At 42.1% G+C, this 17,149-nt stretch overlaps 1 protein-coding gene across 6 annotated transcripts in view; it reads left to right on the top strand.

Annotated features, from left to right (window-relative positions):
• Positions 1-11,827: 11,827 nt before the first annotated feature.
• Positions 11,828-17,149, top strand: part of CDC14A (cell division cycle 14A) — a 185,930-nt gene continuing 180,608 nt past the window's right edge. For 4 of the 6 annotated variants that reach the window (XM_049616724.1, XM_049616722.1, XM_049616721.1 and 1 more), the window contains exons 1-2: positions 12,036-12,144; positions 14,077-14,167. In XM_049616724.1, the coding sequence (XP_049472681.1) occupies positions 12,051-12,144; positions 14,077-14,167 (185 nt within the window). In that variant the 5' untranslated portion in view covers positions 12,036-12,050. Of the gene's footprint in view, positions 11,986-12,035; positions 12,145-12,671; positions 13,258-14,076; positions 14,168-17,149 lie in introns of those variants that run through there. The other 2 variants (XM_049616725.1, XM_049616720.1) reach the window with 2 other exon arrangements.

The following is a 17,149-nucleotide window of genomic DNA, read 5'->3' as shown; positions in this document are numbered from 1 at the left end:
TCTTCATCCCCACCCTAGTCACTGTGGCCACTATGGGGGACAGGATGTGCTGAATGGCTAAGCCGGCCAAAGCCCACCTCTAAGAGCTGAGGGGGAAGGCTGAGGTTAGTGCTGCCACAAGCATGTATTTGGGAGTGGTTGAGGGGTAAATGTTTCAAAGGCAAATTAGGGTGCTGTTGGAGGAAGAAAGGGAAAGGGGGGCAGCCAGCATAAGACTAGCTTCATGAAGTCTTTTCTTTCAGGTAATTGACCTTCTCTGTTCCCAAGACAGATCCTGATAAACCACAATGCTGTGGGTTGGTTTCTCGTCTCTTTTTGGCAATATTTCCCCCCATTCTTCGCTGTTTTTCAAATATTTCCAATGTTCACTACTCTCCACAAAACCCCTACATAGTCCCTCTCCTCTCTTAGGTGATCCCAACTTCTTTTTTTTTTTTTTTTTTAAATGTTTTTATTTATTTTTGCGACAGAGAGAGACAGAACATGAGCAGGGGAGGGCCAGAGAGAGAGGGAGACACAGAATCGGAAGCAGGCTCCAGGCTCTGAGCTGTCAGCACAGAGCCCAATGCAGGGCTCGAACCAACACACTGAGATCATGACCTGAGCCGAAGTCGGATGCTTAACTGACGAGCCACCCAGGTGCCCCCCCAACTTCTAATTCATAGAGAAAATAGAAGCAATAGGAGGCAAGTATACCATTTCCACCCCTCACCAATCCAATTCATAAACTTATAGTTTACTGTCATTCATGCCACTTCCCCTATAATCTTAAGAGTTGGGGTTGGCACCCTGCAGTCATGGGCCTGCCATATGTTTTCGCAAATAAAATTGTCTTGGAAGACAACTATGTCCATCTGTTTATATATTGTCTGTGGCTCCTTTTGCAATCCCAAGGCAGAGTTGGGTAGTTGCATCAGAGACCCTATGACCTAAAAACCCTAAACTATTTATTATCCGTCTCTAAAAAGTTTGCTGATCCCTGTGTTAGAAGGCGGGGGAGTGATTCTCACACAATCAAGGTTAATCTTTCTCATTCTTAATCTTGTCCTGTTCCATTTCTTCAGATTATTTAGGCTTTCCCTCTGCCGTTGGCCTTTCCAACACTGTTGGTCTCTTTCCCTCAATCTATCAGTGTGCTCAAAGATATCAGCCTTAAAACAATAAAACAAAACAAAACAAAACAAAACATTCCCCTTGTCCTTCAACACTCTCATGTGCCTGCCTTATCTCTCATCTTCTTTCTGACCCAACCTCCTCCTCCTTTTTTTGCAAGTAAGTTTATTTATTTATCTTGAGAGAGAGAGTGCAAATGGGTGAGGGGCAGAGACAGGGAGAGAGAGAATACCAAGCAGGCTTAACACTGTCAGTACAGAGCCCCATGTGGGGCTCGATCCCATGAACTGCGAGATCATGAACTGAATGGAAATAAAGAGTCAGATGTTTAACTGACTGAGCCACCCAGGCACCCCTGACCCAACCCTCTTAAAAGTGTTGCATTCATGACCAGTCTTACATGTCTCACTTTCTAGTCACTTCTCAAACCACTTCGGTCATACTTCTGTCCTCAGCAGTCACTGTTAGTTAATTAAACCAATCAGTTTAATTAATTAATTACACATTTAGTGAATTAACTAAAGTATTTGTTGAGGTACCACCACATGCCAGGTTCTATACTAGGCTGACACAATGGTGTCACAATGTGATACGGATGACACAATGGTGAACGAAATTGGCAGAAATCCTGGCCCTGTGGAACTTATCATTTAAAGGCAGAGACAGACATTGAACCAAATAAGTAAAGTATCCAGTATGTTAGGACATGATAAGTGCTATGAAGACAAATCAGTCAAGGAAGAGAGAAAGGTAGTGCTGGTGGAGGATGAGAGTTTCACATTTTAAAAGTTGTCATGAATGGATTCACTGAGAAAATGACATTGGAGCAAAGACCAAAGGTGATGAGAGTGAGTCCCTGGCAGAGCAAACAGCAAGGGCACAAGCTCTGAAGTGGGAGGGTGTCTGGGATGTTCAGGAGACCACAAGAACCAGTGTGGCTGGAGCAAATAGGAATAAGGGGCAAAATGATGGGAGGTGGTGTTGGAGGGGCAGTGAGGGGCTGTGTCCCTTAGAGCCTTTTTCATGCCATTTTAAGGGTCTTGGCTTTTATTCTGAATGATTTGGGGCAGTATTAGAGGGTTTTGAGCCAAGAAGTGATAGGATCTGACTTAGCATTTTAAAGGGATCTCTTGGCTGCTCTGTTCAGACTAGCCATAGTGGACAAGGGCAGAATAAGGGATGCCAGTTAGGAGATTGTTACAGTTATTTTATCTAGATCTTTACAGATAAAGAGGGGAGTCCAGGATAAATCCTAAGTTTTTGGCCTGAGCCACTGAAAAATGTACAATCACCTGAGATGAGAAAGCTTGTATTTGGAGCAAGTTTTGGGGGAAAGATGAGGAGTTTGGTGGCAGACTGCTTCAGGTGCCTTTCAAACATTTAAGTGAAAATGTCTAGTGTCCAGTTGGATATACAAGTCAGGAGATCGGTGGAGAGGTCAGGGTTGGAGATAAACATGTGCAGTGCAGCATACAGATCAGAGTTAAAGCCACATGAGGAGAGGTGGCCATAGCGAGAGTGGCTGAGATAGAGAAGTGACTCTGAGCCGTGAGGTACTTCATTGTAAGAGGTTAAGAAAATGAGGAGGAATAGAGTCTAAAGAAGCAGCAGTCAATGAGGCAGAAGGGGACCCAGGAGATATGGTGTCATGGAAGCCAAGTGAGGAAAGTGATTCAAGGAGAAGGAAACAAACAATGGGATTCAGTGTTGCTGGTAGGTTAAGGAAGATGCTGAGAATTGACTGTTGAATTTAGCATTAGGTGGGTCACTAGTGACCTCGACAAGAGTAGTTTTGGTGGCATGGTGGGTACCAAAGCCTGATTGGAGTGTGCTCAAGAAAGAATAAGAGGTGAACAATTGCAGACAGGAAAGACAGAAAAATTTTGAGGGGTTTTGCCATGAAAGACAGCAGTGAAATAACTTCTAATGGACAAATCCGAAGACACATGTCACTTCTAATTTATTTATCTGTTATCTTTGACACTATGTACTCATACATCCCCTGACTGTGAAAGAATTAACATCCTCAGGAGGAGCCCTCAACCAGTAGTTGGTAGGAGGTGGTAGATAAATATTAGAGCTCCTTTGCTCTTTGGGTAAATTGGGAGGCAGGTGGTTTTACACCATGACCCAGTGTACCCAGGGTAATCAGCCTACAACCTACCATTGTAGGTTGTAGCTTGGCCTGAAGACATCCTCTACTGGGGCAAGGAAGGGAAGGCAACCACTCCTCATTCTCTGCACCTCCCTAGTAGATGTCTTGCACTTGAATCCTTGTTTCGGAATCTGCTTCTTGGGGAACCTAAACTAAGACACATAATCTAAAACAAATCTTCAAAGGGCCCATGTTACCCAATAAATACTGACTTTTGGCTCATAGGTCACATGTTTGCAGTTAAAAGCCCCTTCTTAAAGAGTTTTGGGCAATTATAAAATGGAAAGATTGAGAAATCTTCCTTTCCCAAATAATCCCTACAATTTTCTTTTTCTTCCTGTGTAAAAAAGAAATATGTATTTGGTCTTCTTCCCATTTCTGACACAGAGTTTCCAAAACCTTGGAATTTCCTGAACGATAAGGGCAACAGGTACATCTTTGGTTGTTCATAACAGGTCATACCTGAGTGTGTGATATGAGGTGATTTCTAGTGGGCCCCTAGATTGCTTCAGGATGGGGCTGGTTACCAGAGGAACCAACCATGAGAATAGAGGGCTGGAACTTTCAGCTGCACCCCTAGACCTCAAGGGAGGGGACAGAGGCTGGAGATTGAGTTCAGTCTCTAATGGCCAGTGATTAAAGATGGGAATCAGAGAGCTTCCAAGTTGAGGTGCTATCAGAGTAACATGCCCAGAGAAGGCACAGAAGCTCTGAGCCCCTTCTCCATACTTTGCCTTATGCGTCTCTTCCATTTGGCTGTTTCTGATTTGAATTCTTTGTAATACACTGGGAATAGTAAACAAAATGTTTTCCTGAGTCTTGTCAGCTATTCTAGCAAATTGCTGAACCTGAGGAGGGGGTTTGGGGAACCCCTGATTTATAGCTGGTTGATCAGTACAGGTGGTGGTCTCAAACTGGTGACTGGAGCCTGAAGCAGGGCAGTCTTGTGGAACTGAGCCCTTCATCTGTGGGGTCTGTGCCAACTCCAGGGAGATAGTGTCAGAATTGAAGTGAACAGTAGAACATCCAGCTGGTGTCTGTGGATAATCAGAGAATTGCCTTGTATGGAAAGCTCCCACATATTTGGTGTGAGAAGTGTTGTGAGTAGAAATGGTAGAGAGCTATCAAAACCTAAATTCTTTTAAAAGGGTATGTTTTCTGTATTTTAAAGGCATTGGCACACTATGAACATTGCCTGCTATGGGGATGAGAGCAAAGATCTGATTTCATGCCGGGTATATTCATTTTGTATCTGTTGTTTCTAATCATGTGAAATCTAGGAAATTAGTAATTAGATGGTAATACTCAATACTTTTAAGAGATTTTCCTTTTGGAACATTTTAGAAGGTTATTTAACCTAGAATCTGAAGTAGACAGATCATTTTATAGTCAAAGTAGTAATCAACATCCATCCAAGAAGTCAAGTAATCAAATCAAAATTAATTTATTATTTCTGAAAGTTTTTTTAAAAAGTCTTTTAGAAATCAACTTCTTACAAATCCTAAATTACTTTTGTTGGTTAATTGACATATTTTAATCAAGTGTATTTCTTGTATATCCTATTTTTTTACATTCATTTAGGGTCTTTTTTACTGAAAATACAGCTTAAGAGAAATATACATTGTCTTCTCCACATTTATCTCCAGTATATGCAAATTAAATTTCAGGCACCTCAGACAACTCTTCCCTTTGTGCACTTAGTTATGTTCTGTAAAAAAAAAATGGGCAAGTTCTGCTTTGTCTTTTTAATAGTGAGAGGGGAAAAAAAAAAAGAATGGAAGATCCTATTAAGTGAGTCTGAGTCTATATTCTTGTTATGATTCTGCTTCTTTGGGGATTAATGGAGGAAGCTCCAATCTATTTACAATTAGTTTAAATACTTTGCAGTCTATTTCTGGCAATTTAAAAATCCCTGCCTGACGAGGCTTTACCTACTTAATATATTTCATTTTGGGGCCCCATTACCCTCTGGATAAAGTCCAATTTTTTTCTACCAAGATTCTTTTCCCTTTCCTCCTACTTCATTCTCTATGCTGGAGCCAGCATAGTTCTCTATGCTGGAACTACTTCAGGTCTTTGACCTAGTCTTTTCTCTATTACATCTCAGCTTATGTACATACACCTCCCTCAGTATGAGACTTTTTCCTGTGTCTTTCTCCTTCCCACCTCCCTGCTACCTTGCTGCTCTATAATCTGACTTCCTCCACCTGGTGAGCTCCTATTCAACCTTCAAGTCTAGGACTCTTGGGTTTTGTGTTTTTGTTTTTGTTTTTTTTAAAGTAAGTTCTATGCACAACGTGGGGCTTAAACACATGATCCTGAGATCAAGAGTTGCGTATTCCAATGACTAAGCCAGCCAGGTGCCCCAAGTCTACAATTCTTTAGGGAGCTCTTTCCTGGCTTCTCAGCTTGCTTGCTTACCTATATCCCTCTCTGGAATGTTGCTTCCTTAAGAACAAGAAGTGTGCTTTGTTCTTGATTTCAATCCTAGCACTTTGCACAATATCAGGCACCTGGTATGCAGTTAATATTTGCCAAATTAATGGATGCATAAATATAAAAATGTATACTTGATGTTATGAGAAATAAAACATGGTTATGAAGAGAAATATTTAACCTAAAATATGCTAATATATTTTAGGATAAGCAGAAATTATTTTTGTTTGTGTGCATGTCAGATTTCTCATATCATGATTATCCTACATTAATAAATCTCAATTATGTTTTGGATATACTCTGAAGAATGACATAGATCCTAATGCAGGAAAGCTTGGTCCATGGAAGATATAAAGTATGTTTTTCCCCCTATGAGAATCAGGACAGGTATAGGTGTTAATAACAATAACAGCATTACTTACTATCAGGAATCTGTTCAGTAAGTGTGTGTGTGTGTGTGTGTGTGTGTGTATACATATATATATATATATATATATATATATATATATAGTATTTCGTGATTGGAAAAATGGAAACCAAGGGTCTCCTGCTAGTTTATTGAAAAGATTATTTTCTCCTGGAGTTTCTGCACAGGAAACCTAGCGTTACAAAGGGGCATCAAGGGTCCCCGTGGTAACTGCAGGGAACATGTGTCCTAGGCTTCTGGAACAGAATGATTAAAAGAATGCGAGCCAGAGCAGAGGAATTTAGGAATCCACCAAGGATGCCTGAATGGGGTCATTGGCCCCCATCACACTCTAGAGATAGTACCATGGCTACAGGCAGTTAGAAATGGAAGACGAAGTTAACTTGTACACTGTGGGGATGTCCTCAGTTGATAAAAAGAGCTTCTCTGTGTCTGTTTTGCTTATGTTGGTGGCTAGGAGTAAATTAAGTAAAAATACCTAGATCCAAAGAGATATAGTAGTTTGAGTCTTGTGAATATACGATTTTGGAAATAATTTTGTATTTAATATAAGCTTTAACATTAATAGCAAATATTTATACAATGGCATCACAGCATAGCACTCTTATTTAATTCTACTATTATTCCTGCGAGTTACAAATTGTTTTAGTTCTTATTTAATGACAGAGGAAACAGTCTAAGATAACACAGGTGGTGATAAAGTGATGCCTGAAAGCTGGGCTTCTGATTATAAATGCAGTATTTTTTCCATGACTCCAGGCTACAAAGAAACTGCTTTCATGTTCAAGTGATTCACGTAAGTTCATTTCCCAACATTTAAAAAAAATTTTAACGTTTATTTTATTTTGAGGGAGAGAAAGGGTCATGGGAAGGGCAGAGAGAGGGCAGAGAGAGGGAGACCCAGAATCCAAAGCAGGCTCAAGGCTCTGAGTCATCAGCACAGAGTCCGACGTGGGGCTTGAACTCACGAACTGCGACATCATAACCTGACATTTCCCAACATTTTAATAACTCACTTCTTTGTTCATTTTCCAAGTATTTGTTGAGTATATGTTTTGTAGTAGTTTCCTCATCTATAAAATGGGAATAATAATTCAGTAAAACCTTGGATTGTGAGTAACTTGTTCTGCAAGTGTTCTGAAAGACAAGCAAACGTTTCTAATAAATTTTAACTTGATACACGAGTGATGTCTTACAATACGAGTAGTATGTGATGCTGAACGTCACACGATTACAACTGAGCCAATGGGTCTTGAAATTCACTTTGGTACACAAGTGCTTTGGATTGCAAATGTTACAAGCATTACAAATTTGTTTCTGGAACAAATTACACTCGCCAACCAAAGTTTTAGTAGTACCTACCTCATAGGCACCTGATGATGTAAGAGCTGAGGTATAAATTGCTGTGCATGGTTTTCAATAAAACTTAAGCATTAACTATTTTTATTTACCTGATATAAGCATGTACAGAGTGTAGTAGGGACATGTATTAAATGGACATGTAAGAGTGAACACTGAAAACTTGAGATCGAAGTGTGCCACTAAGGTGATAATGATGAGGGTAGTGATAGTTGAGGCAGTAGTGATGGGGGTGAGGAGTGGCACAAGGAATATTATTTTATATATTTTTGGAGAAAAAAAGTTTACTTCTTTATTTCTTCTCCAAAAAAAAAAAAAAAGAGTAGAAATGACAAATAAATGTAGATGGATAAATTCTGTAAGTTTTAAACTGTATTGAGTCGTCAGTCTATTTGAAAAATGTAGCAAATTGGCTAATAAACTGAGCACTGTTAAGTATACTGACCTGGCCATAGAACTTTCTTTCACCTTCTAAAACTACGTCATTCTTTCCTGGCTGCATTAGTCAAAGATAAGATGATTATTAAATTGCATTGTTGTATTTAATGTTCACTAACTTTCTCAAACTGTGTTCTGTGGAATACTGGTTCACTATTAATAAATAGTGGACATAATAATTCAGATTTTTAAAGAAGCCACGTGACAACAATAGCAATGGCATATAATTTTTTCATTCTGAGTTTACATTATTTCAATATTTTATCTAAAAATTTGAAGAAAAGATATTATACATATACATTATTGTTGCTTGATATTTTATTATCTCAAAGGTTTAAGAACCCATGAGCTAAAAAATGTAAGATGAGCTAAGTTAGGAGAAAATTGAGAAAAGATTGTTGGTAACTGGTCTTATTTCTACCACTAATCAGCTATGTGACTTCAGAAAATTAATTACCCACCATGGACCTTAGTTGCTTCTTCTCTTTTCTTTCCTCTATTTACCACATCATTTTTAGGAGTGAAATACTTTGTAGTATCCCTGTGTGCTCATCCATCACTCTCCGCCCCCATCCCCAGGTCAGGTTTCTGCTACCTGAAGCCTTATGGAGCCTGTTTGAAAACTGGAAGTAGCTGATCTCCCAGGTCCTTCCTGGTTTTTACCATCTTTGATTCTGGTTTGGAGTTCTTAAACAGGCATTGGTGATTAGTGCAGTGCTGGGTTAGGCCAAGATCTTAGCATCCGTAGGCAGCTATCTCATGAGTTACATTATCTACATATTTTTGGTATTCTGATTACACTGTAATAATTTATATATATAATAAAAAATTGCTTTAAAATATTTTTGGTACCAGGCAAGGAATTATCAAAATATTTAAACAATTCACATTTTAATAGTTTTTTTTTTTAAGTTTATTTATTTATTTTGAGAACGAGAGAGCGTAAGTGGGGGAGGGACAGAGAGAAAGGGAGAGAGTCCCATGTAGGCTCCACACACTCAGTGTAGAACCCCACGAGGGGCTCCATCTCACCACTGTGAGATCATGACCTGACCTGATATCAAGAGTTGGATGCTTAACCAACTGAGCCACCCACAGGCCCCAAATTACTTTTTTTTAAAGATTTTTTTTTAAGTAATCTCTACACGCAATGTGGGGCTCAAACTCACAACCCTGAGATCAAGAGTCGCATGCTCTTCTGACTGAGTCAGCCAGGTGCCCCAATAATTCAACTTACTTTGAATTTCAAATTACTCAGAAGGGCAGGTTTCTACAGCTCCTTGTTTCACAACTAAACAGAAAATTAATTTTTAGAAAGAATTCAAAATATGTATTCTATGTATTTTTTACTTGCTCATATAACATCATCATGACTGAGCAAGCAACTAAAAGAGCATCTTCTAATAATATATTAATAAGAAGTGATACTTTGAATAGAATAAGTGAATATCACCGTTGTCAAGTCTTTGATTAGCCTAACCAACTTTTTCCTTACCCTTCTCCAACAAGAGAGAATATTTTTCCCTTTTATTGCAGCTAAATGATAAAACTTGGTTCTTTTACATTTTTCATTGCTTTTCTCTCATCTGAATCTTTTCTCAGTGCTTTTTTCCAATCTCAGAACTAGTCACACTAGGTCACCACTGGGACATTAAATTTATGAGGGGTATAGACAGATTGGAGAAGACCGTGACTAGACTTGAAGCCATGTAATTTAAGAAGAGGTTGAAAGAAAGGTTGAGGATTTTAATCTGGGTAAGACTAAGGGGAAGAAGTGGTCTGAGGGAGCTGCCTTTGCATTTTTGAAGAGGTGTCATGTTCAAGAATGACTAAGGGTGTTCAGGATGGCCTCAAGGGGCAGAATTAGAACCAGACATATTTTGGTGCCATATCGTATTTTAGAGCTGCCTCCAGCAGTGAGTTTTCTAGCTCCAGTGTGCACAAGCATAGTCTGCAGACTGTTTTTCAGGGTGTGAAAGGCAGGATTCAAGGGATGTTCAAAGAGTCACTGTTGTTGAGACATTTCTATACTTAACTGTTAAATGTCTATGTTTAACATTACCTTTCTTTTCTTCATTGAATGACATCTTAATTCTCTTAGCATTTTCTTTATATGTGAAATAACTTTCTTTATGGTTGTTTAAAATAAAAGTCATTTCCTACCACTTCTGTTAAGCTGGATGATTGGAAAGAAGTTTCTTCCATTATCTTCCTCCACAGACTGAAATCATGCCTTTATTATGAAACTACAGCCAATAGGAACACTGACCTCATGATAATTGAGAGAATAAAGTGTTTTATGATCTCATTAGAATCTTGACATGGATGTGTGCTGTGTGTGCACTAGCTTGTTTACAATTTTCCTTGTAGAATTTTCTATATCATTTAGATTGTGTAGATTTTGGTTTAGAAAAATTTGATTATACTGATAATCACTTATTTTTCTTTCATGCAACATTAAAAAATTACTTATAGAGTCTTAACTTCAAAAATTTCATTATAATATACATACTGTAAATATGATAAGGAAAAATAAACTTTTTCTTTTTGAGTTCTTAATTTGCAGGATTTCTTTTCATTCAGGTCATAATTTCTTTATAACTAAATTTCTTTATAACCAAAATTTCTTTATAACCAAAATTTCGAAACAAGCGAATTATATGAAAGAAATGTTTTTTGTATATTTTGTATATTTATTTTGTTCAGTTGAAGCTACTGTCTCTGAAAATACAGGTTTAGAGTTCATTTAGACTATTTGTGAAATTAAAAGTTTATGTGTTGAATGAGAACGTGGGCTTCTTTTTCTCATGCAATTTTTCTAACACAACACTGGGATGAAAAGTTGTTAGGAAATTTGCAAGTGAATTTAGATTCTACCCAAATTTAAATCGGCGAATTTGGAAACAGATTGCCATCATTGAATTCAGACTTCTAAACAAAGGGGGTAAGTTTATTGAGACATTCATTTGCTTTGCTTTTGTATCTTTCACATATAAAACCTGTTAGAAATTTTCAGTAAAATAATTTGATTTGGCCAACATGATTGTTGACACCAAGACTGGGAGAATATCAGGCAAAATTCAAGTAATTGTATGACTGCGGACAACATGTTTGAGAGATGTCTTCTCCTTTAGAACTCCACAGCCATGACCAGTGGACTATAAAACATGGAATGCATCTCAACACTGAAGAACATTACAATTCACCTTTCAGGATTTTACAGTTTTAAAAAACTCTTTTGAGGTATTTTTTCCTCATGTGAAGATTAGGGTACAGATGATGCTGTATAGGTATAGGGTATAGTAAGTACTGGTTAATGATTCTTCCAGTTTTAAATTTATATGGTTCTGTCCTTAAAGATTTGGATGTTAGGGTTTTTTTTGTTTGTTTGTTTGTTTTTTACTCTCTTACAAGGACGTGTTTGATTAGAATTACTGACGTGTTCTCTTTTTTCTGAATAGCTAAGAAATATACACACACACACACATATAACTTATGAGAGCAACAACAAAAAAATCAAACCACTCAGGTTTCCAAAAGCACTTCATATTTATTTTTTGTTCCCATTTAGCTTTTTGGAGAATCGGCAAAGCTGATTAACGGTCTAAGACCAGGGAGTTGAGTTTTACTCGCTGGCCTCACTGCGCTCCTTCAAAGTCCGCCCGGCAGCTCTTCACTTGTGCGCCCCCTTTCTCCCAAAGGCGGGCGCAAATCCCTTTCAGTTTCTGAGAAACCACATAGAGCGCATGCTCTTACGATGGTGGATCTGTAGCGCCATTTTCATACCGAAGGCTTTAATTAGGCACGTCTGTAGGGTACCCAGTATTAAAGTTGTTCAAACAGTGTGAGGAGCCTCACAGAAACAAGACAAGGGCTTTTTGGGACGAACCACTCCCTGCAGCACTTAAGCTAAGACGTAAAGAGATTCTTTTGTGTTAATTTCCCCCGTGGACGAGTGGCCCTCTCGTGTGTCGCTAGTTCCCTCCCCGCTCCACCCCTCTCCCGCCCCGGCTGGCTTCGCTTCCCCGCCCCCCTCCTCGACCAGAGCAAGATAAAGGTGAGGCATTTGTGATGATTTTGCGGCCACAGTGGCAGTCCAAATGAGAGGACGTGGGGGACCGGATGGGAACGTTTTCCCCTGTGAGAACAAAGCACAAGTTATTTCAAAGTCCAGTATGTGTAGAGGAAACCGGTACATGTTCTTTTGAGCTAGGAGGTAGCGCTTTTTTAATTTTATTTTTTATAAAGGTGGAGATCCATCAGGGGTGGGGGGCTAGGGTTGCTACAAAGATTTGCTATATATAGGAGGCGGAGCTCTGAGGTCTTTTAAGTGTGTGTGTGCGTGTGTGTGCGTTCGCGCAAGAGTTTAAGAGAATGTGGGTGATGGGGCGCGCAAGAGAGACAGAGAAGAAAAATCTGGAGTGGGAGAAGACTTAGTGCAGAAAAGGAAGGGGGGCCGGCGCATACTTGCCTGGGAAGCCGCAAAAGCGCCCTTCCCTACCTACTCCCTACTCCACCGTTTCATTCATAAGTTTCTAGTCTGGAGGCCCCGCCCGGCTCCCCTGGGCCCAGGGCCCCGTTTCCTGTACAGCAATTGGTGGACGGCAACAAAGCCTTAGCAACTGGCTCCTAGTGACATGTGGGCCGCCTGGTAACTGGGGCGCGGGGCCGGCGCCGAGAAAGGAGCGGGGCTGTCCCTTTAAGGGATGGCCGCGGAGCCGTGAAAGTGGAGGGGGCCGGGGGAGGGCGGGGAGGAAGGTCTGAGGGCGGACCTAGGGGGAGGAGGAGGAGGAAGAGTTGCTGCCGAAAGGAGGTGGCGAAGGAGGAGCCGGAGCAGCTGCTGCCAGCCCGCGGGCACTGGAGTTCTGCCCGCTGCCGCACGAGTAGCCACGGGCGCGATCGGGGCAGACGTCTCCTCCTCCATGATCACTTTGGGAGCGGGGGGAAGACTTTGCCCTGCCGTGAGAGCTGGTCTGCGTTTTCCAGGCGCGGCGGCGGCGGCGGAGCAGCCGCAGCAGCCGGGTCCGAATCGGAGCGCCCACAGCCTGGGGCGTGTGCGCCCCGCGCGGAGCGGGCTCGGGTTCCCCACGGAATGTCCCCGGGGCGCCCGGCGCGCTGACTCCCCAGCCGCCTCCGCCTTCGGCGCCTGCTGCCTCGCTCCGGCGGGCTTGGTGTTCGGGACTGCAAGCTTCCCGGCTCCTGGGCAGTGGGGAAGCCCCCGGGGGCGGGTGACCTCAGCTGTCCACGACCCAGCCCTCCCCCGTGCGTATCTTGCTTAAGATGGCAGCGGAGTCAGGGGAACTAATCGGGGCTTGCGAGTTCATGAAAGGTGAGGAGCAGCCGCCCCACATCCTCCAACCCTACCTCACCCCCAACTCTTCACTTCTAGCCCTATGTCCCAACCGCCGCCTCCGGCTTCTCTTGGGGTCCCCAGTGTCCTGCAGCGGCTGCGCGCGCTCTCGTCTCCTCTCGCTACTGTCCTCTCCCAGAGGACCCCCTGCTTCCGGCTTCTCTGTCTTTCTTGCGTCCCAGGTTCCCTCTGCAGCTCCCTCGGATGGCCTCCCTGCCCAGTAGTGGGACAGCGCGGGGTTCCGCCGGACTTTTGCACGCAGGGGCTGGTGGGGATCCCGCTCTGGGTGATTTTTTTTTTAGTCGCCTTTATCCCGCTCGGTTTTCGGGACACTCCCTCCCTCCCCCCCCCCCCCCCCCCCCCCCCGCTCCCGCATCACACCTCCCTGTCTCTTACTCCTTTCCTCTTCTCGAAGTCTTCGATGCTGCAGGCTCGCCTCTCTCTTCCCCTTCTGCAGTGGCTGAGGTCTGGAGATTTCTGAACCAAACTTGCATCTTCAGTTCTATGGGTACCCCCAGCTTCTATCTGGGCCCGTTCGCCTGGAACAGGGGAGATATGGGAACTGCCCCAGCTGAGTCTCTCAGTCAGGTCCCCTCCTCGCCTCTCTGTTGTGCTCTTGAGTCTCTGGGTTTCTGGGAGAGATCAGGTTTCTGCAAGAATTCCACGTGTTAATAGAATCTTTAAATAATGGGTAGCAGTTATTAGTTTGATCTTTCCTGTAGTACCACCACCCCTGCCCACCGTTCAGCTTCCCTACTTCTCATATGTTTTCTCCCATCTTTTAAACTTGTCTTTCAGATCGGTTATATTTTGCTACTTTAAGGAATAGACCAAAAAGCACAGTAAATACCCACTATTTCTCCATCGATGAGGAGCTGGTCTATGAAAAGTAAGTTTCTATTTTTTTTTTCCCCCCTCAACCGTTTAGCTTGTTGGCTCTTTGGTGAGGGAACAACACTATGTGCCTCTATGGCAGGTTTATTCAGTTTCCCCCAATGGTGCAAGTAACAATACCATTTTCCGGAAGACTCAGATGCCTGAGGAGAGGTGCAGAGCAAGTTAACATCATTTGAACCTGTCGACACCCCAGTCCTTTTAGACCTCTGTCTATATTAGCTCTTCCTACTGCCACCACAAACTGCAACCCTAGATACCTAACACTCCCCAGAGTAGGACCAGGGAGACACTGTCCTTGCCAGACTCTCTAATTGGCTTGTGAATCAGCCACCCAGTATTTATGGAGCACCCACAGAGTATAGGGAAGCGTGTGTATTACAGGTGCTTCAGCTTTACAGTTCACAAGGCTTCTGTTGTCTCTCAGGATGTTTTCGTTTCTGCGGCTCATTTTTGGAAAATGGGACCTGTTTAGCTGGAGGTAGCTGTACCTAAGTCATATCCATGAGTAAGATTTTACCTGTACAAGAAATTACTGAGTTATTTTATTTGGTTGCCCCAAGCTTCAGAGTAGTACTTTCTTTGTCTTTGAGGAAGTGGTATAGGAGTGATTTACTTTCTTTGGTTACTTTGCTTCTTCTATGGGAATTAGGATTTGAGAGTGTAAAATAAGAATAGGGAACTGTTGTTTGTGAAAGACCAATAGTTTACAGGAAAAAGATATCTTAATATTTCAAGGGTAATAAAAATTTAATTGAAGAGAGATAAATCTCTGTTCAATAAAAGCAACAGATAATAAGGAATAAGAAGGCTGAATTGACTTGATTACACTCTCATTAAAAAGAGCTGGTGTTTCAGAGTAGTCCAATATCTTCTAACTTAAACATTTAACTTTACTCTCTTGTTGTTAAACCAAACATGCAATTCAATGAACATAGTTAAATGAACCATAGTGACCCTCATAAGCTTCCTAGGACTTGTCCTGTTAAAAGGGATTTTGGCGGTTCTGCCTAATTTGTGGGTACCACCAAGGCATTTGAAGAGTGAGAGTATTCTCGACTTCGAAGAGTGTATCTTTTATTTGAGGGCAAACCATCTTTAACTGTCACTTCATCATAGGGATTCTTGAAATTGATGTCTTCAGAACATTTCTCTTAGTGGTACTGGGGGCAGGATGCTTCTTGAATGGCTGAAGTCAAAGTGGGAATGAAAGAGCCCTTTGCTGCTGCATATGAATGCTGCCGGGAGGAGGTCTAAATCCCTGGTGTCAGATTGCAGCCATGCTCCTAGACGGAACGGAGTAATGTGTGGCCTGCTCCCCCGACCCTACCCCGTGTACCTGGCTGATGTCACTGCTAGCAGTGTTTATTGAGTGTTCACTATATTGTTGGGAGTGTGCATTTTTGTTGCTTTCTTTTAGTGAATTTCAGGTTTGGGGACCTGACTCTTGTGAGTCTGACAGTAGGGACTGTGTATGTGCCATTATGTTCCACTCTGCAGTGGCTGACGGGCCAGAGGTTGTTCGGATGTCATGGAACAAGCTTCAGTCATTGAGGTCTGAATTGCTTCTTTAGAGATTGCTAAATGGTATAGTTCTAGCAGAAAATTACACGTAGCCACCGAACGCAGCACTCAGTGGTTTTTTGATTGTAGTATTGATATATGGAGAACATTTTTTTGTGCATTTTAAGGTTGGTATTTTAGGATAGGGCTACAAATCACATTCCTCTTGTATTTAAAACAATTTTTTTGATAGATGTTTATTTTGAGAGAGAGAGAGAGAGAGAGAGCATGAGCAGGGGAGGAGCAGAGAGAAAGGGAGACACAGAATCCAAAGCAGTCTCCAGGCCCTGAGCTGTCAGCACAGAGCCCAATGTGGGGCTCGAACTCACAAACCATGAGATTATGACCTGAGCCAAAGTCGGACGCTTAGCCGACTGAGCCACCCAGGCGTCCACACATTCCTCTTGTATTTATTCTCCTGTGTTTCCAGTGTCTTATAAAGAAAGACTTGCTGGAGAGACCATCCTAATTATGTTGTGAGTTTTGATGTCATTTGAAACTATAAAGAGGACTCCGGCCTGGGCAGAGCATATACCTCTTTCAGTTTGGACGTGCCCAGCTACTGTGCCAGTGCAGTGGCTGTGGTTCTGATTAGCCATCATTCCATCTTTTTTTGTTATCCCAACCTATTACACATGCTAGATGCTGGAGAGGATACAGCGGCGATGGATGCACATAATACCTTCGAGGAGCCGCACGCCTGTAGGGAGGATGACAGCGGTGCAGTCAAAGGGATAGAAAGAGAACTGACTTTAGGTTGACATAGCCCCTGTACTAAGAAGAGTTCCCAGGCAGGTGAGAGCACATTTGATTGCCGTGTTTAGAAAAGGCTTCGTGGAGGAGGAGTTACAATTGGTTTGAAGAACAGACAGAGTTTTATCTGGCAGAGATGTGAGAGGAGAGATCCCAGAAGCAAGAACAGCAAGGATGAGGAGGGAGGCTCCGGAATGGATTCAGGGAATAGGAAGTCCCCCAATTAGCCTGGTGTGTATGCAGGTCCAAGGGGGGTGTGCAGTATGAAGTCAAAAGGTCAGTGGGGTGCAGATTGAATGCCAGGGTGGGGATCTGCAGTTTCCTTGTATACCATTGGACCCTTCTGTGGGTTTTGGGGCAGTCCATGGTATAACTGGATCTGGGCTAATTGCAAATAGTGGTAAACATTTATTGAGTGTTTAAATGCATGCTAGTTGCTGTTCTAGGTGCCCCACAATGCTTAATTATTAATTCATTTTATTTTCACAACAATTCTGTGAGGCTGGTACTATTATCCTTAGCGTGCAGAGATGATGAAAGTAGCGTATAGAGAGGTTAGGGAACTTGCCCAAGGTCACAGAGTTAAGATATAGCAGAGCTGGAATTTGAAACTGAGCCCTCTGGTTCTGGAGTACATCTGTCTTCTCTCAAAAAGTTAGTA

The sequence above is a fragment of the Panthera uncia genome (genome assembly GCF_023721935.1).
Source record: "Panthera uncia isolate 11264 chromosome C1 unlocalized genomic scaffold, Puncia_PCG_1.0 HiC_scaffold_4, whole genome shotgun sequence".
NCBI classification, from domain to species: Eukaryota; Metazoa; Chordata; class Mammalia; order Carnivora; family Felidae; genus Panthera; species Panthera uncia.
The sequence above is the reverse complement of the archived record's forward strand: the minus strand, read 5'-3'. Positions and strand labels throughout refer to the sequence as shown.